Here is a 22,075-nt window from a genome sequence, read left to right on the forward strand (position 1 = left end):
TTACCTCTCGGCCATCACTCCACTAAGTTTAACAGAGCAGGCAGCCCACAGCGGCAACTAACTGTGCAGATTAGTAGAACAGACTGTCTGATTGCTGTGCAGCAGTTATACTTCGGGACACAATTTGGCATTCATGTATCAGGTATGCTTCTGCTTGTCAATGCTATCAGCCTTGAGGATTTATTTTCTTTTAAAAAATCACGCCATTGTTTTTTTTATCATCGTCGCATGGCACATACAGATCTGGGTGAACTGAATTATAAACTGGCACCACAGTGTGAACAAGAAAATGGAAACTGATAAGATGAGACTGTCTGCTTGTGAAACGAATGAACAGAGAAAAGTGTTCCCTAACAAGTGTTCATGTTTTTTTTCATGACAAACGAACAAAAAGAAAAAAAAAAAGAAGAAGAAGAAAAAAAGATCTTAACTGTAGTGTTAACAGTTTCCATTTGTGCAGTGTATTAATGACTGTGGGATGCTGGCAGTCAGTGTATCGATGGTTCAAAGTCCTGTCACAGAACACACGTGCACACACACACACACAGAGACACATAATGTGTATATATATGTGTGTGTGTGTATATATATATATATATATATATTTTTTTTTTTTTAATTAGCAAGGTTTGTAACAGTTTGTCAGATATTTCAATCATCGACACATTCTTGCAAACAAACAAATAAGAACTCAACTGACTTCAACAAGACTTTATTTTCATGACAAAGTAATGAGATTGTTCCTGAACAACAACAGTGCAATAGCTAAGTCCACAACAAAAACACCACTGGCTATGCTCAACACTAATACACCAACATCACAACACTCATTAGTCATTAACTCTTTCCATACGAACGGCGAAAGAGACGACGTTACCATCATCAAAATATTGCAAGCGGAACGCTCTTATACTGAAGAGGTGAATGTTGACAAAGAATACCACAATTCTGACGACGGAAGCTAAAGGTTGGGTCATTGAGACACCCACTGGACATCCGAGGGGTCTGTGTAGAGGAGAAGAGAGGACTGGCCGTACTGAGTGAGTTAACTGTTCACACACATGCCTAAGAGACATCCTACCCTTTGATAGTTGAAGTCAGCTCAAAAGTATCTTTGAATGACATGATTTGCTAGGGCATTGAGCAAATCATGGAGAAGATAAAAATGACAACAGCAACAAAAAGAAAGTAACAGATAGAACGCAATGCACGATAACCACACCGAGAAATCCTTCACTGAAGTCTGTCAATGTGGGCAGGGGAATTGTCTTTTGACATGTTATGTAAGGACAAGGTCCACGGATAATTCGGAAAACGTGCTCTGAACTGCAATGTAAGGATATGGTCGACAGATAATTAGGCAAACATCCTACCATCTGACACATCCAAAGCAGACCTGTTAGATGAATAAGAATTTGCATGCAAAGCAAAAATCTGAACAAGACAGTCATTTTAAAATCAATATACAAACAGGTGTAGACTGAGTACTTTCACAAAGGACAAAAACTGAAGCAGGCATTGCTGTTACTATTGAAGCTCATTGATATATTTCACTGTCTACATGCCACGTTCACCAAATCAAAATTAGTTTGATTTCCATCACATCAACACCTGAGAATCATTGATGGGGGTGAACACATTACATACCAAATCAACATCAATTCTGACAATTTCCAATGTGTTGTATTGTTGGGCGTTTTGATATTTTGTGGAACAGTGTTTAATGATTTGTTGACCAGTGTTTCTTCTCCATGACCACTGATGTAGGTATGTATGTATGCATGTACATATGTATGTATGTATTTATGTATATATGGTATTGCACAGCTTCTTTAGTTGTTTGCTTTTACATCGTCCATGAGAGAAAAGTGAAACCAAATTCACTGTAACTTACCAGCTCCATATACAATCCACTTTCTGATTTCACTGTAATTGTGAGTGACTGAGTGAGTGAGCAAGTGTGTGTGTGTGTGTGTGTGTGTGTGTGTGTGTGTGTGTGTGTGTGTGTGTGCATGCACCATCAACACACAGTACCTGGCAGTGAAATCAGCAGCTTGTCAGTAACGTCCCAGACTTCTGAAGACCAAACCTACAGTATTTATAACTATATGGAATCAGTAACGTCCCAGGCTTCTGAAGACCAAACCTACAGTATTTATAACTATATGGAATCAGTAACGTCCCAGACTTATGAAGACCAAACCCACAGTATTTATAACTATATGGAATCAGTAACGTCCCAGACTTACGAAGACCAAACCCACAGTATTTATAACTATATGGAATCAGTAACATCCCAGACTTATGAAGACCAAACCTACAGTATTTATAACTATATGGAATCAGTAACATACCAGACTTATGAAGACCAAACCCACAGTAATTATATGGAATCAGTAACATCCCAGACTTATGAAGACCAAACCCACAGTAATTATATGGAATCAGTAACATCCCAGACTTATGAAGACCAAACCCACAGTATTTATAACTATATGGAATCAGTAACATCCGCAGACTTACGAAGACCAAACCCACAGTATTTATAACTATATGGAATCAGTAACATCCCAGACTTATGAAGACCAAACCCACAGTATTTATAACTATATGGAATCAGTAACATCCCAGACTTATGAAGACCAAACCTACAGTATTTATAACTATATGGAATCAGTAACATCCCAGACTTATGAAGACCAAACCCACAGTATTTATAACTATATGGAATCAGTAACATCCCAGACTTATGAAGACCAAACCCACAGTATTTATAACTATATGGAATCAGTAACGTCCCAGACTTATGAAGACCAAACCCACAGTATTTATAACTATATGGAATCAGTAACGTCCCAGACTTATGAAGACCAAACCCACAGTATTTATAACTATATGGAATCGGTAACATCCCAGACTTATGAAGACCAAACCTACAGTATTTATAACTATATGGAATCAGTAACGTCCTAGACTTATGAAGACCAAACCCACAGTATTTATAACTATATGGAATCAGTAACATCCCAGACTTATGAAGACCAAACCTACAGTATTTATAACTATATGGAATCAGTAACATCCCCGACTTATGAAGACCAAACCCACAGTATTTATAACTCTATGGAATCAGTAATGTCCCAGACTTATGAAGATCAAACCCACAGTATTCATAACTATATGGAATCAGTAATATCCCAGACTTATGAAGACCAAACCTACAGTATTTATAACTATATGGAATCAGTAATGTCCCATACTTATGAAGATCAAACCTACAGTATTTATAACTATATGGAATCAGTAATGTCCCAGACTTACCAAGATGAAACCCACAGTATTCATTACTATATGGAGATGGTTATACTCCCAGATGTATATTACACAAGTTTAGTACCAATGTCCCTTGTTGAAGGTACTACATGTGTCATTATAATCAGTTATTTATGTACATGGACAAACAACACATGTCAACAGATAGATGAGCATTATTCCAACTATGTTTACAAACTGGATTTGAAACTTTTCATTTGACACCACAAAGGAACTGCACACTACACCTGACACCCAGCTCAACTTAGTTGTAATCTTCAAAAGTTTTCTGCTATATCTTTCTTTCTCCCACGCTACAACACTGCCGTCGCTGATATCCTACACTGCAAACTGTTCATCAGTTCAACGGTAATTCATCCACTCCACACAACAAAGCAACTTCCAGTGGGAACAAATTCTCCCTTTTTTCTTTCCCTAAAAGTAACAAGATACCTGCAATAAGCAATCCATGGAAAACGATAGTGAAGAAGAAAAAAGAGTTCAAGGACAGAACCAACACGAAATACTCATGTCTTGTCTTAGTTTCCCTATTGTACAAGGTCATTTCAATGCCAAGGTCATATCAATGTCAAAAGTTCAACAGTGATATGGTCTAGATAATACCGAACATCCAACCATATTAACACAGAAGTCATATAAAGAACAACCAAACAAATCGAGCCTGTTCTCTTAAATAAAACGCATATAACATCTCCCAACATTGCACCCAAAGGAATAACACACCATTCAACATAGAACAACCAATCATCAAGCGTACAATGTAAAAACAAAAAACAAATTGGCAAACGGCCATATGAAGAAAACCAAGGTCATTCAAAACATATCTTCTTTTTTAAATCCAACCCATTGCTGCATTAAAAAAAAAATGCAGTTTTCCTTTTGTTGATCATTTCTCTCGAAGTGACTGAGGAGACTGTTGCCTCAATGTCTTCATTTCTGCCCGTTTTGTTGACTGTGAAATCACCACTGCTACAATCTCTACAAACATGCATACACAATGTCTAGTCATCATAGACATCCAGATTTTTATGTGGAGAATAAGAAAACAGTCTCTATCTAACACACAGAAAAAAAAGGGTTAGCCCTTCCAAGACTGTGTGTGTGTGTGCTCGCGAGCGTGTGTGGCGCACATGTGTGCATGCATGCAATATTTATGTGTTACAAGCATGCTAAAAGCTTGACATGACGACTTGAGCATTTCCACTTTACATGGAGCGCCCACCATGAGCCAGTTCTAGGACTAGGAAGACACACATTGAGTGTGTTAACTAACTACTGGACCAGGGAGATACACACTGAGCGTGTTAACTAACTACTGGACCAGGGAGATACATGATATCAACTGTTAACTTGCAAGAGATCACAACTGTGATGAGCGTCACAAGAGACTGAACTGTTGGACCTGTCAGTGAACACGGTGCTCTCCAACACCTTCAACACAAAGACCCAGTGTGTCGACACTGTGGCAGGATGTTCAGACGAATGGAGATCGTTCTGGCCAGGAGCTCTCAGAGAGAAAGGGTGCTATACCAATATACATCACTATCAGTTTAGAAAGGGGCTATACCAATGTAGATCATTATCAGTTTAGAAAGGGCGCTATACCAATGGACATCATTATCAGTTTAGAAAGGGCGTATTACCAATGTACATCATTATCATTATCATTGTTAGATGCTGTCCTGGAAGGATAGACAGCCCTTCTCTTAGTACGAAATGTCTCGGTGAAAAGTGAGGGGTCATCATTCTAGGATCACCTTGACTACTTCAAAATTCACACACATAAACACGCACGCACACAGATGCAAGTCCAAAATAAATACTTCTTCGACTTCAAACGACCCATGTATTACCTTCCTATACTTTACCACTGGACGTACTCCACATGAATGGTGACGCCACCCCAACAGAAAGGGAAGCAGTTCTGTACACTAACTATCGTCCCCGGGAAACAGCTGGGACATGCGACAGCCAACAAAGGTGACATTAGCTGTGGCTACAGATAACTACTGGAGGGGTGACATTAGCTGTGGCTACAGATAACTACTGGAGGGGTGACATTAGCTGTGGCTACAGATAACTACTGGAGGGGTGACATTAGCTGTAGCTACAGATAACTACTGGAGGGGTGACATTAGCTGTGGCTACAGATAACTGCTGGAGGGGTGACATTAGCTGTGGCTACAGATAACTACTGGAGGGGTGACATTAGCTGTGGATACAGAGAACTAATGGAAGGGTGACATTAGCTGTGGATACAGAGAACTGCTGGAAGGGGTGACATTAGCTGTGGTTACAGATAACTACTGGAGGGGTGACATTAGCTGTGGCTACAGATAACTACTGGAGGGGTGACATTAGCTGTGGATACAGAGAACTAATGGAAGGGTGACATTAGCTGTGGATACAGAGAACTGCTGGAAGGGGTGACATTAGCTGTGGTTACAGATAACTACTGGAGGGGTGACATTAGCTGTGGCTACAGATAACTACTGGAGGGGTGACATTAGCTGTGGATACAGAGAACTAATGGAAGGGTGACATTAGCTGTGGATACAGAGAACTGCTGGAAGGGGTGACATTAGCTGTGGTTACAGATAACTACTGGAGGGGTGACATTAGCTGTGGCTACAGATAACTACTGGAGGGGTGACATTAGCTGTGGATACAGATAACTACTGGAAGGGGTGACATTAGCTGTGGTTACAGAGAACCACTGGAGGGGTGACATTCGCTGTGGATACAGATAACCACTGCTGGAGGGGTGACATTAGCTGTGGATACAGATAACTACTGGAGGGGTGACATTAGCTGTGGCTACAGATAACTACTGGAGGGGTGACATTAGCTGTGGCTACAGATAACTACTGGAGGGGTGACATTAGCTGTGGATACAGATAACTACTGGAGGGGTGACATTAGCTGTGGCTACAGATAACTACTGGAGGGGTGACATTAGCTGTGGATACAGAGAACCACTGAAGGGGTGACATTAGCTATGGATACAGAGAACTGCTGGAAGGGGTGACATTAGCTGTAGCTACAGATAACTACTGGAGGGGTGACATTAGCTGTGGCTACAGATAACTGCTGGAGGGGTGACATTAGCTGTGGCTACAGATAACTACTGGAGGGGTGACATTAGCTGTGGTTACAGAGAACCACTGGAGGGGTGACATTAGCTGTGGCTACAGATAACTACTGGAGGGGTGACATTAGCTGTGGATACAGAGAACCACTGAAGGGGTGACATTAGCTATGGATACAGAGAACTGCTGGAAGGGGTGACATTAGCTGTGGATACAGATAACTACTGGAGGGGTGACATTAGCTGTGGATACAGAGAACCACTGAAGGGGTGACATTAGCTGTGGCTACAGATAACTACTGGAGGGGTGACATTAGCTGTGGATACAGAGAACTGCTGGAGGGGGTGACATTAGCTGTGGATACAGATAACCACTAGAGGGGTGACATTCGCTGTGGATACAGATAACAACTGCTCGAGGGGTGACATTAGCTGTTGATACAGAGAACTGCTGGAGGTTGATGGGGTAGGTAGGCAGAGAGCAGTGAAAGCCGGACACTGGCGACGTCACTGAGGGCAGGGGGAGATCACTGTCAGCAGGTTCCCCGGTCTCCTGACCTCCGGCCCAGCGTCTAGTCATCAGCGCTGTGCTCCAACATCTGATCAAAGCAGAACGGCTGGAACTTGTAGCCGGCGCCACTGTAGAATTTGGACTGGAACTCCACCCTGCAAGGCAAAAGGCATCTTTCACCATGTATAGACAGGTCAGACAGTCAGGTAACAGATATCTTTCACCATGTACAGACAGGTCAGATAACAGACATCTTTCACCATGTATAGACAGGTCAGGCAGTCAGATAACAGACATCTTTCACCATGTATAGACAGGTCAGATAACAGACATCTTTCACCATGTATAGACAGGTCAGATAACAGACATCTTTCACCATGTATAGACAGGTCAGATAACAGACATCTTTCACCATGTATAGACAGGTCAGATAACAGACATCTTTCACCATGTATAGACAGGTCAGGCAGTCAGGTAACAGACATCTTTCACCATGTATAGACAGGTCAGGTAACAGACATCTTTCACCATGTATAGACAGGTCAGATAACAGACATCTTTCACCATGTACAGACAGGTCAGGTAACAGACATCTTTCACCATGTACAGACAGGTCAGATAACAGACATCTTTCACCATGTACAGACAGGTCAGGTAACAGACATCTTTCACCATGTATAGACAGGTCAGGCAGTCAGGTAACAGACATCTTTCACCATGTACAGACAGGTCAGGCAGTCAGATAACAGACATCTTTCACCATGTATAGACAGGTCAGGTAACAGACATCTTTCACCATGTATAGACAGGTCAGGTAACAGACATCTTTCACCATGTATAGACAGGTCAGATAACAGACATCTTTCACCATGTACAGACAGGTCAGATAACAGACATCTTTCACCATGTATAGACAGGTCAGGTAACAGACATCTTTCACCATGTATAGACAGGTCAGGCAGTCAGATAACAGACATCTTTCACCATGTATAGACAGGTCAGATAACAGACATCTTTCACCATGTATAGACAGGTCAGGTAACAGACATCTTTCACCATGTATAGACAGGTCAGGTAACAGACATCTTTCACCATGTATAGACAGGTCAGTCAGATAACAGACATCTTTCACCATGTATAGACAGGTCAGGTAACAGACATCTTTCACCATGTATAGACAGGTCAGTCAGATAACAGATATCTTTCAATCTTTCACCATGTATAGACAGGTCAGGTAACAGACATCTTTCACCATGTACAGACAGGTCAGGCAGTCAGATAACAGATATCTTTCACCATGTATAGACAGGTCAGATAACAGACATCTTTCACCATGTATAGACAGGTCAGATAACAGACATCTTTCACCATGTATAGACAGGTCAGATAACAGACATCTTTCACCATGTATAGACAGGTCAGATAACAGACATCTTTCACCATGTATAGACAGGTCAGGTAACAGACATCTTTCACCATGTATAGACAGGTCAGGTAACAGACATCTTTCACCATGTACAGACAGGTCAGACAGTCAGATAACAGACATCTTTCACCATGTATAGACAGGTCAGGTAACAGACATCTTTCACCATGTATAGACAGGTCAGGTAACAGACATCTTTCACCATGTATAGACAGGTCAGGCAGTCAGGTAACAGACATCTTTCACCATGTATAGACAGGTCAGGTAACAGACATCTTTCACCATGTACAGACAGGTCAGGTAACAGACATCTTTCACCATGTACAGACAGGTCAGACAGTCAGATAACAGACATCTTTCACCATGTACAGACAGGTCAGATAACAGACATCTTTCACCATGTACAGACAGGTCAGGTAACAGACATCTTTCACCATGTACAGACAGGTCAGACAGTCAGATAACAGACATCTTTCACCATGTATAGACAGGTCAGGTAACAGACATCTTTCACCATGTACAGACAGGTCAGGCAGTCAGATAACAGACATCTTTCACCATGTATAGACAGGTCAGATAACAGACATCTTTCACCATGTACAGACAGGTCAGATAACAGACATCTTTCACCATGTATAGACAGGTCAGATAACAGACATCTTTCACCATGTATAGACAGGTCAGGTAACAGACATCTTTCACCATGTATAGACAGGTCAGGTAACAGACATCTTTCACCATGTATAGACAGGTCAGGTAACAGACATCTTTCACCATGTATAGACAGGTCAGGTAACAGACATCTTTCACCATGTACAGACAGGTCAGGCAGTCAGATAACAGACATCTTTCACCATGTATAGACAGGTCAGGTAACAGACATCTTTCACCATGTATAGACAGGTCAGGTAACAGACATCTTTCACCATGTACAGACAGGTCAGGTAACAGACATCTTTCACCATGTATAGACAGGTCAGGTAACAGACATCTTTCACCATGTACAGACAGGTCAGACAGGTCAGGTAACAGACATCTTTCACCATGTATAGACAGGTCAGGTAACAGACATCTTTCACTATGTATAGACAGGTCAGGTAACAGACATCTTTCACCATGTATAGACAGGTCAGGTAACAGACATCTTTCACCATGTATAGACAGGTCAGGTAACAGACATCTTTCACCATGTATAGACAGGTCAGGCAGTCAGATAACAGACATCTTTCACCATGTATAGACAGGTCAGGTAACAGACATCTTTCACCATGTATAGACAGGTCAGATAACAGACATCTTTCACCATGTATAGACAGGTCAGGCAGTCAGGTAACAGACATCTTTCACCATGTATAGACAGGTCAGGTAACAGACATCTTTCACCATGTATAGACAGGTCAGGTAACAGACATCTTTCACCATGTATAGACAGGTCAGGTAACAGACATCTTTCACCATGTATAGACAGGTCAGATAACAGACATCTTTCACCATGTATAGACAGGTCAGGTAACAGACATCTTTCACCATGTACAGACAGGTCAGATAACAGACATCTTTCACCATGTATAGACAGGTCAGGTAACAGACATCTTTCACCATGTATAGACAGGTCAGGTAACAGACATCTTTCACCATGTATAGACAGGTCAGGTAACAGACATCTTTCACCATGTATAGACAGGTCAGGCAGTCAGGTAACAGACATCTTTCACCATGTACAGACAGGTCAGGTAACAGACATCTTTCACCATGTACAGACAGGTCAGACAGTCAGATAACAGACATCTTTCACCATGTATAGACAGGTCAGGTAACAGACATCTTTCACCATGCATAGACAGGTCAGGTAACAGACATCTTTCACCATGTACAGACAGGTCAGATAACAGACATCTTTCACCATGTATAGACAGGTCAGATAACAGACATCTTTCACCATGTATAGACAGGTCAGGTAACAGACATCTTTCACCATGTATAGACAGGTCAGGTAACAGACATCTTTCACCATGTACAGACAGGTCAGATAACAGACATCTTTCACCATGTACAGACAGGTCAGGCAGTCAGATAACAGACATCTTTCACCATGTACAGACAGGTCAGGTAACAGACATCTTTCACCATGTACAGACAGGTCAGGCAGTCAAGTGTGACAAGCACAGACACAGAATAACAAGGGGGAAACATGTGACTGGGTAATTCAAAGCACTCGTCAAGACACACAATGACACCTAAAAGGTAATTCAAAGCACTCGTCAAGACACACAATGACACCTAAAAGGTAATTCAAAGCACTCGTCAAGACACACAATGACACCTAAAAGGTAATTCAAAGCACTCGTCAAGACACACAATGACACCTAAAAGGTAATTCAAAGCACTCGTCAAGACACACAATGACACCTAAAAGGTAATTCAAAGCACTCGTCAAGACACACAATGACACCTAAAAGGTAATTCAAAGCACTCGTCAAGACACACAATGACACCTAGAAGGTAATTCAAAGCACTCGTCAAGACACACAATGACACCTAGAAGGTAATTCAAAGCACTCGTCAAGACACACAATGACACCTAAAAGGTAATTCAAAGCACTCGTCAAGACACACAATGACACCTATAAGGTAATTCAAAGCACTCGTCAAGACAAACAATCACAGCTACAAGGTAATTCAAACCAGTCATATCACACACACACACACACCACAACACCCCCCACCCCCACACTGACCAGTGCAGACGCAGGGCGTGCAGGAAGGCAGACAGCCCCTCCATCAGAACGAGGACAGCGATGGTCAGACACGCCCAGAACATGAAGACAAACACCAGCAGTACAGCGCCCCCCACACTCTGAATGCGGAACCCGTTCCTTAGCACCATCGACCACAGTACCTCCGACAGCTCTGTGAACACACAATGACATCAACAATGATCATCATACAGCCACACCCACACACAATGACATCAACAATGATCATCATGTCATCATACAGCCACACCCACACACAATGACATCAACAATGATCATCATGTCATCATACAGCCACACCCACACACAATGACATCAACAATGATCATCATGTCATCATACAGCGCCCCCCCCCCCCACACACACACACACAATGACATCAACAATGATCATCATGTCATCATACAGCCACACCCACACACAATGACATCAACAATGATCATCATGTCATCCCCATCCAGAGACTCAACATAAGCCACACCCACACACCATCCCAATCCAGAGACTCTACATAAGCCACACCCACACACCATCCCCTTCCAGAGACTCAACATAAGCCACACCCACACACCATCCCCATCCAGAGACTACATCAGCCACACCCACACACATGCCCATCCAGAGACTCTACACCAGCCACACCCACATACATGCCCATCCAGAGACTCTACATAAGCCACACCCACACACCATCCCCATCCAGAGATTCAACATAAGCCACACCCACACACCATCCCCATCCAGAGATTCAACATAAGCCACACCCACACACGTCCCCAGCCAGATACACAACATAAGCCACACCCACACCCACAAACACCCCAGCCAGAGACACTACATAAACCACACACACACACATCCCCAGCCAGAGACACTACGTCAGCCACACCCACACACATCCCCAGCCAGAGACACTACATAAGCCACACCCACACCCACACACTCCCCAGCCAGAGACACTACACAAACCACACCCACACACATCCCCAGCCAGAGACACTACATCAGCCACACCCACACACATCCCCAGCCAGAGACACTACATAAACCACACCCACACACTCCCCAGCCAGAGACTCTACATAAGCCACACCCACACACTCCCCAGCCAGAGACACTACATAAGCCACACCCACACACTCCCCAGCCAGAGACACTACATAAACCACACCCACACACATCCCCAGCCAGAGACACTACATCAGCCACACCCACACACATCCCCAGCCAGAGACTCTACACCAGCCACACCCACACACATCCCCAGCCAGAGACACTACATAAGCCACACCCACACACTCCCCAGCCAGAGACTCTACATAAGCCACACCCACACACCATCCCCAGCCAAAGACACTACATAAGCCACACCCACACACTCCTGAGCCAGAGACACTATATAAGCCACACCCACACACTCCTGAGCCAGAGACACTACATAAGTCACACCCACACACTCCCCAGCCAGAGACACTATATAAGCCACACCCACACACTCCTGAGCCAGAGACACTACATCAGCCACATCCACACACTCCCCAGCCAGAGACACTATATAAGCCACACCCACACACTCCTGAGCCAGAGACACTATATAAGCCACACCCACACACTCCTGAGCCAGAGACACTACATCAGCCACACCCACACACATCCCCAGCCAGAGACACTACATCAGCCACATCCACACACATCCCCAGCCAGAGACACTACATAAGTCACACCCACACACTCGCCAGCTAGATACTCTACATAAGCCACACCCACACACCATCCCCAGCCAAAGACACTACATAAGTCACACCCACACACATCCCCAGCCAGAGACTCACGTGCGTGTGCCAGACTGAGGGCCCAGAGTCGCAGGTAGGAGGCAGTGTGCGAGATACACCCCAGACAGAACTCGATGGTGTGGATCACTTGGTGCACAAACACCTCGCTGAAGTCAAACACCTGGACAAAATACACCACACCTCGTTGAAGTCAAACACCTGGACAAAATACACCACACCTCGTTGAAGTCAAACACCTGGATAAAATACACCACACCTTGTTGAAGTCAAACACCTAACCAAAATACACCACACCTCGTTGAAGTCAAACACCTGGACAAAATACACCACACCTCGCTGAAGTCAAACACCTGGACAAAATACACCACACCTCGTTGAAGTCAAACACCTGGACAAAATACACCACACCTTGTTGAAGTCAAACACCTGGATAAAATACACCACACCTTGTTGAAGTCAAACACCTAACCAAAATACACCACACCTCGTTGAAGTCAAACACCTGGACAAAATACACCACACCTCGCTGAAGTCAAACACCTGGATAAAATACACCACGCCTTGTTAAGTGAAACACCTAGACAAAATACACCACACCTCATTGAAGTCAAACACCTGGACAAAATACACCACACCTTGTTGAAGTAAAACACCTGAACAAAATACAACACACCTCGTTGAAGTCAAACACCTGAACAAAATACACTGCACCTCGTTGAAGTCAAACACCTGGACAAAATACACCACACCTTGTTGAAGTCAAACACCTGAACAAAATACACCACACCTCGTTGAAGTCAAACACCTAACCAAAATACACCACACCTCGTTGAAGTCAAACACCTGAACAAAATACACCACACCTCGTTGAAGTCAAACACCTAACCAAAATACACCACACCTCGTTGAAGTCAAACACCTAACCAAAATACACCACACCTCGTTGAAATCAAACACCTGAACAAAATGCACCACACCTCGTTGAAGTCAAACACCTGAACAAAATACACCACACCTCGCTGAAGTCAAACACCTGAACAAAATACACCACACCTCATTAATGTCAAACACCTGAACAAAATACACCACACCTCGTTGAAGTCAAACACCTGAACAAAATACACCACACCTCGTTGAAGTCAAACACCTGAAGAAAATACACCACACCTCGTTGAAGTCAAACACCTAACTAAAATACACCACACCTCGTTGAAGTCAAACACCTGAACAAAATACACCACACCTCGTTGAAGTCAAACACCTAACCAAAATACACCACACCTCGTTGAAGTCAAACACCTGGACAAAATACACCACACCTCGTTGAAGTCAAACACCTGAACAAAATACACCGCACCTCGTTGAAGTCGAACACCAAACCAAAATACACCACACCTCGTTGAAGTCAAACACCTGAACAAAATATACCACACCTCGTTGAAGTCAAACACCTAACCAAAATACACCACACCTTGTTGAAGTCAAGCACCTGAACAAAATACACCACACCTCGCTGAAGTCAAACACCTGGACAAAATACACCACACCTCGTTGAAGTCAAACACCTGAACAAAATACACCACACCTCGTTGAAGTCAAACACCTGAACAAAATACACCGCACATGTTGAAGTCAAACACCTGAACAAAATACACCACACCTCGTTGAAGTCAAACACCTTAACAAAATACACCGCACATGTTGAAGTCAAACACCTGAACAAAATGCAGCAAATCATCAGGCACTTTCCTTAAGTCAACTGAACAATCAATCACACAAGCATTTAACAAATACCTCGCTGAAGCTAAACACCTACACAAAATGGAGCAAACCATTTCTTAATTTCCACAATCATGAACTTTTTATAAGTCAAACAACTGGAAAAACAACAACAGGATTTACTATTCATTTACTGGCATTTGTGATTTACGTCTTTTTACATGCTATAATTAAGTGTGTGATACACAATAATAAACCGTAAATGAATGTGGTAACAAAACATAACCGTTAACTCTCTCCATACAAACGGCGAAAGAGACGACGCTAACAGCATTTCACCCCAATTACCATCATCAAAATATTGCAAGCGGAACGCTCTTATACTGAAGAGGTGAATGTTGACAAAGAATACCACAATTCTGACGACGGAAGCTAAAGGTTGGGTCATAGAGACACCCACTGGACCGAGGGGTCTGTGTAGAGGAGAAGAGAGGACTGGCCGTACTGAGTGAGTTAATCTCTTAAAAAAGACACAGTGGACTGTTGAGCCTGTGGCAACGTGTTGGCCTGGGAAGAGAGAGACTGTCAGAGCACAGGATCCAAGCCCACACTGCGCAGTATCGTCTCCCCCTCCACCAGTCCCTGACAGGCCATGGGCACGCCGGTCATTCAAGGAAACAGTAACATGAAGACCTGTGCGTCACATGTATTCAGCACTGGTAAGAGAACCAACGGCAACAAAAATGTTGTCTCTCTAGCAAAAGTCTATAGAAAAATCCTCTTTGACAGGAAGACAAATTCACTGGCAGGCATTAAAAAAAACCCTTTGACAGGAAGACAAATCCACTGGCAGGTATTAAAAAACCCTCTCTGACAGGAAGACATATCCACTGGCAGGCATAAAAACCCCAAGAGGAAGACAAATCCACTGGCAGGCATAAAAAAAACACCTCTTTGACAGGAAGACATATCTACTGGCAGGCATTAAAAAAAACCCTCTTTGACAGTAAGGCAAATCCACTGGCAGGCATTAAAAAAAATCCACTTTGACAGGAAGACAAATCCACTGGCAGGCATAAAAAAAAAACCTCTTTGACAGGAAGACAAGTCCACTAGCAGGCATAAAAAAAACCCTATTTCACAGGAAGACAAATCCACTCGCAGGCATAAAAAAAACCCTCTTTGACAGGTAGACACGTCCACTGGCAGGCCTTTAAAAAAAACCTCTTTGACAGGAAGACAAATCCACTGGCAGGCCTTTAAAAAACACCTCTTCAACAGGAAGACAAATCCACTAGCAGGCATAAAAAAACAACCTATTTGACAGTAAGACAAATCCACTGGCAGGCATAAAAAACCCTCTTTGACAGGAAGACAAATCCACTGGCAGGCATAAAAAAAACAACCTATTTGACAGTAAGACAAATCCACTGGCAGGCATAAAAAAACTTCTTTGACAGGAAGACAAATCCACTGGCAGGCATTAACAAAAACCCTTTCTGACAGGAAGACAAATCCACTGGCAGGCATTAACAAAAACCCTCTTTGACAGGAAGACAAATCCACTGGCAGGCATTAAAAAAAACCTCAAGAGGAAGACACATCCACTGGCAGGCATTAAAAAAACCCAAAGAGGAAGACACATCCACTGGCAGGCATTAAAAAAAACAAACCCTCTTTGACAGGAAGACAAATCCACTGGCAGGCATTAAAAAAAAACAAAAAAACACAAGGGATGCTGCATTGTGGCAGCACGCTCTCTCTGGGGAAGAGAAATCTGTTGTGACCAAGAGTAACACAAAACACAAAAGAGCAACACAAAACACAGACATACATGGACATAGACACCCCCCAAACTCTCTCCCCCCCCCCCCCCCCCCCAACACTCACCTCCTCCTCCTCCCCCTCCTGGTGCAGGTGAGGGCCGGTGTCATTGTGCACCACCTCCTGGTCCTGGGTCAGGAGGTCACCACTCTGCACCGACAGCGGCTGGTGTTTGAACTGCAGGCACACCGCCACGCCCCCCGTCAACAACAGACCACCCACACGGGGAGGGGAACAGAAGGAAGACAGAAAAAGAAAAAAAAAACACACACACACACCACAGTCAGAAACTGGAACCAAAATGTTCTAAACAGCAACACTACTTCATGCAACACATGGGCCTGAGTCTACACACAAAGGCATGTCTGACTTCTACCACAGGTACATGCTGTCTTAGGTCTGACACTCAGAACAAAGTTAAAAAACCACTTCTACTTCTTTAAAAAAAAAAAAAAAAAAAAAAAAAGAAGTAATTTATCACTATGAATTTCTGTTCAAAACGTGAGCACAGAATATGAAGGCTGATACAGGAACTAACTTTGTTAGTATTTTACTAAAATTCTAATGATCCCTTTAAAAAATGGTGATTCAATTTATGCATGTATTTCCTGACACATCCTAATTTTTGATGGTGATTCAACTTATGTATGTATTTCCTAACACACCCGAATTTCTGATGGTGATTCAACTTATGCATGTATTTCCTAACACACCCTAATTTCTGATGGTGATTCAACTAATGCATGTATTTCCTAACACATCCTAATTTCTGATGGTGATTCAACTTATGCATATATTTCCTAACACACCCAAATTTCTGATGGTGATTCAACTTATGCATGTATTTCCTAACACACCCGAATTTCTGATGGTGATTCAACTTATGCATGTATTTCCTAACACGTCCTAATTTCTGATGGTGATTCAACTAATGCATGTATTTCCTAACACACCCAAATTTCTGATGGTGATTCAAGTTATGCATGTATTTCCTAACATACCCTAATTTCTGACACACCCTAATTTTTGATGGTGATTCAACTAATGCATGTATTTCCTAACACACCCTAATTTCTGATGGTGATCCAACTTATGCATGTGTTTCCTAACACACCCTTATTTCTGATGGTGATTCAACTAACGCATGTGTTTCCTAACACACCCTTATTTCTGACCCGAAAGGCCATACAGAAAAAGAAGTGAGTAAGAGAAATCCATGTCTGTGTCAAACACAGTGAAAAACCCGTTCACATGGACAGTTAATGGGTGATCTCCCTTCACCACAGTGTCACCATGACCTGTTGACACAAAGTTCATCTTGGAGAAAGATGCAGAAGATTGCAGTTTTACTGGTTCTAGCTGTCTGTAAGTATGTCCACGCCAAACTAATGATGATGATGAAGACAGGTTTCTTTTGAAAGGTGGAGTTGTGACACAGAACTGTCCACGTCAAACTGATGATGATGAAGACAGGTTTCTTTTGAAAGGTGGAGTTGTGACACAGAACTGTCCACGTCAAACTGATGATGATGATGAAGACAGGTTTCTTTTGAAAAGTGTTGTGACACAGAGATATAACGTCTGCCACGGAAGTGAGAGAATCTGAGTGCACTGGTTCCTCTTCTTCTGCGTTCGTGGGCTGCAACTCCCACGTTCACTCGTATGCACATGAGTGGGCTTTTACGTGTATGACCGTTTTTACCCCGCTGTGTAGGCAGCCATACTCCGCTTTCGGGGGGTGTGCATGCTGGGGTATGTTCTTGTTTCCATAACCCACTGAACGCTGACATGGATTACAGGATCTTTAACGTGCGTATTTGATCTTCTGCTTGCGTATACACACGAGGGGGGTTCAGGCACTAGCAGGTCTGCACATATGTTGACCTAAGAGATCGAAAAAATCTCCACCCTTTACCCACCAGGCGCCGTCACCATGATTCGAACCCGGGACCCTCCGATCGAAAGTCCAATGTTTTAACCACTCGGCTATTGCGCTCGTCAGTGCACTGGTTCAAATCCCACATTCACCACTATCTTTTTCCCCTTCACTAGACCTTGAGAGGTGGTTTGAATGTTAGTCATTCGGTCACACATGTAACATGGTTACACATGTGTGTACATGTGTGTGTGTGTGTGTGTGTGTGTCTGTGTGTGTGTATGTGTGTGTGTGTGCAGGTGGGTGGACAACATCTTTCCACTGTTATCAAATGCTGGCCCAGATAGTCAGGACAGCATTTGCCTCCTCTGCTGTCCCGATGGTTTTAGTCGGACACTTCTGACTATGATACATATATCATTATCATTTCAATGGTTACAGTTTTGAATATATCATAATGCTAACAACACATAGATTATTATTACTATTTCAATGGTACAGTTTTGAATATATCATCATGCTAACAACACATAGATTATTATTACTATTTCAATGGTACAGTTTTGAATATATCATCATGCTAACAACACATAGATCATTATTACTATTTCAATAGTTACAGTTTTTAATATATCATAATGCTAACACCACATAGATTATTATCACTATTTCAACAGTTACAGTTTTTAATATATCATAATGCTAACATGCAAGCATGCTTGTTTCCTTTTAATGGCTACAGTTTTCAGCACCACAGGATGCTAACAACGTCACTATGTCTGTCTGGGCATGATCAACAGACCTTTTTAATTAACTGACCTTTTTAATTAACTGACCTTTTTAATGGCTACAGTTTACAGCACCACAGGATGTTAACAACAGCAGTATGTCTGTCTGGGCATGATTAACTGACCTTTTTAATTAACTGACTTTTTTTTTTTTTTTTTAAATTTATAAATTAACTGACCTTTTTAATGGCTACATTTTTCATCACCACAGAATATTAACAACATCACTATGTTTGTCTGGGCATGATTAACTGACCTTTTTAATTAACTGACCTTTTTAATGGCTACAGTTTTCAGCCCCACAGAATGCTAACATCACTGTGTTTGTCTGGGGATGATTAACTGACCTTTTAAATTAATTTATTGACCTTTTTAATTAACTGACCTTTTTAATTGCTACACTTTACAGCACCACAGGATGCTAACAACATCACTACGTTTGTCTGGGCATGATTAACTGACCTTTTTAATTAACTGACCTTTTTAATGGCTACAGTTTTCAGCACCACAGGATGCTAACAACATCACTGCGTTTGTCTGGGCATGATTAACTGACCTTTTTAATGGTTACAATTTTTACAACAACACAAACATGCTATACTGGAATATCTACTAAGCATCTCAACAGCATGACATAAATGCATACATGAACACCATAAACATCCCAAAATAAGACAACAATATATTTCTCAGTGACACACTCTCCTCCCCCCCCTCACCCCCTTTACAAAAACCAACAACAAAGAAACAAACGTGCACCATGTGGCAGATTCCACAAGAGATGTGTTTGAGGCAAGACAGGGAGGAGACCATTCCCTTGTTTCGAACATACATATTTTGGGAAAAAGTGACAATAATCAAGGTGGTTAGTCTGCAACAGGAAAGCGCACAGCAGTCTGACAGTTACACAACAAAAAAACACTGTGTAATCTGCTTTCCAGGACAGTACCCAACATGTACCAAATTAATCAACAAACCAGACATAAATAAAAAAACAACAACCAAACAACAACAATTAAATGAAAAACTTCAATAATTTAGTGTATCCTGTTCACCATAACTGATAATGCAGTATGATTCAATACAGAATTATCCTGAGCTGTCATTACCAAATACACATGGAAAAAAGCGGAGAAAAAAACCCTGACAAATCAAACTCCGTTAGTTGCTGATTCCCCTTTGTAAGCAGCATGCACATGCACAAGATGAGCTGCCCAAAGTCACCACAAAGCACCAGTTCATTTCAATAACATCACCCATAACTATATCACATAATATGAATTTTTTTTTTTTTTTAAAGCGATTTGAAAGCCACAATACGTACACCAGTTCCTTCCTTCACTGAGCGTTTCTGACAGGATAAAGTCAGATGCCGATGACACTTACCAAGAACATTACTCACTTCTGTGCACAAGTCAAGTGAGAAAGAGAACGGACAGACAGAAATAGAAAGAATGGGGGGGTGGGGGGGGGGGGGGGGTGGGGGGGGGGGAAATAAGAGAGAGATATTCAACTCTCTCCATACGAACTGCGAAAGAGACGATGTTAACAGCCTTTGACCCCAATTACCATCATCAAAATATTGCTCTTATACTGAAGAGGTGAATGTTGACAAAGAATACCACAATTCTGATGACAGAAGCTAAAGGTTGGGTCATTCAGACACCCGCTGGACATCCGAGGGGTCTGTGTAGTGGAGAAGAGAGGACTGGCCGTACTGAGTGAGTTAAAGCATATAAAAATAAAGGCTCCTCTTAGGTAACAAGGACGGACAGGTCAGATTTCTGTGATGTCTGTCAGTGTCCTGTGTCACTGTCATGACATGGTAACAAGGACAGGTCAGACTTCTGTGATGTGTCAGTGTCCTGTGTCACTGTCATGACATGGTAACAAGGACAGGTCAGACTTCTGTGATGTCTGTCAGTGTCCTGTGTCACTGTCATGGCATGGTAACAAGGACGGACAGGTCAGATTTCTGTGATGTCTGTCAGTGTCCTGTGTCACTGTCATGACATGGTAACAAGGACAGGTCAGACTTCTGTGATGTGTCAGTGTCCTGTGTCACTGTCATGACATGGTAACAAGGACAGGTCAGACTTCTGTGATGTCTGTCAGTGTCCTGTGTCACTGTCATGGCATGGTAACAAGGACAGACAGGTCAGATTTCTGTGATGTGTGTCAGTGTCCTGTGTCACTGTCATGGCATGGTAACAAGGACAGACACATCAGATTTCTGTGATGCGTGTCAGTGTCCTGTGTCACTGTCAAGACATGGTAACAAGGACAGACACGTCACATTTCTGTGATGTGTGTCAGTGTCCTGCGTCACTGTCATGACATGGTAACAAGGACAGACATGTCAGATTTCTGTGATGTCTGTCAGTGTCCTGTGTCACTGTCATGGCATGGTAACAAGGACAGACACATCAGATTTCTGTGATGTCTGTCAGTGTCCTGTGTCACTGTCATGACATGGTAACAAGGAGAGGTCAGATTTCTGTGATGTGTGTCATTGTCACTGTCATGACATGGTAACAAGGACAGACACATCAGATTTCTGTGATGCGTGTCAGTGTCCTGTGTCACTGTCATGGCATGGTAACAAGGACAGACAGGTCAGATTTCTGTGATGTCTGTCAGTGTCCTGTGTCACTGTCATGGCATGGTAACAAGGACAGACACGTCACATTTCTGTGATGTCCGTCAGTGTCCTGTGCTTTCAGCTGACAGTCAATAAATGAATTCTGTTGGTAACAAGGCCATACAGGGGTGAGGAGATGTGTAACACTGTTGAAACATCCGTAACCAGCTGTCATGTTACGTTTCAGCTCTTCCGCCAGATCATCACCAATGATGCCTTAGTTTTCAAGACCTGAATTTTATTCAGCTGGACATAGTTCACCCCCCTCAAAAAAAAAAAAAAAAAGGAAAAAAAAGAGAGACTAAAGTTGCGACCGTAAC

General features: G+C 42.6%; 1 protein-coding gene across 5 annotated transcripts in view; it reads right to left on the minus strand.

The window, feature by feature from the left end:
- Positions 1–696: 696 nt before the first annotated feature.
- Positions 697–22,075, minus strand: part of LOC143290361 (V-type proton ATPase 116 kDa subunit a 1-like) — an 83,989-nt gene continuing 62,610 nt past the window's right edge. For 4 of the 5 annotated variants that reach the window (XM_076599735.1, XM_076599736.1, XM_076599738.1 and 1 more), the window contains 4 exons: positions 16,517–16,627; positions 12,947–13,067; positions 11,097–11,268; positions 697–7,087 (listed from right to left, as the gene is read on the minus strand). In XM_076599735.1, the coding sequence (XP_076455850.1) occupies positions 6,994–7,087; positions 11,097–11,268; positions 12,947–13,067; positions 16,517–16,627 (498 nt within the window). In that variant the 3' untranslated portion in view covers positions 697–6,993. Of the gene's footprint in view, positions 7,088–11,096; positions 11,269–12,946; positions 13,068–16,516; positions 16,628–20,438; positions 20,466–22,075 lie in introns of all 5 variants that reach the window. The other variant, XM_076599737.1, reaches the window with a different exon arrangement.

This window comes from Babylonia areolata, chromosome 15 (assembly GCF_041734735.1).
Source record: "Babylonia areolata isolate BAREFJ2019XMU chromosome 15, ASM4173473v1, whole genome shotgun sequence".
Taxonomy (NCBI): domain Eukaryota; kingdom Metazoa; phylum Mollusca; class Gastropoda; order Neogastropoda; family Buccinidae; genus Babylonia; species Babylonia areolata.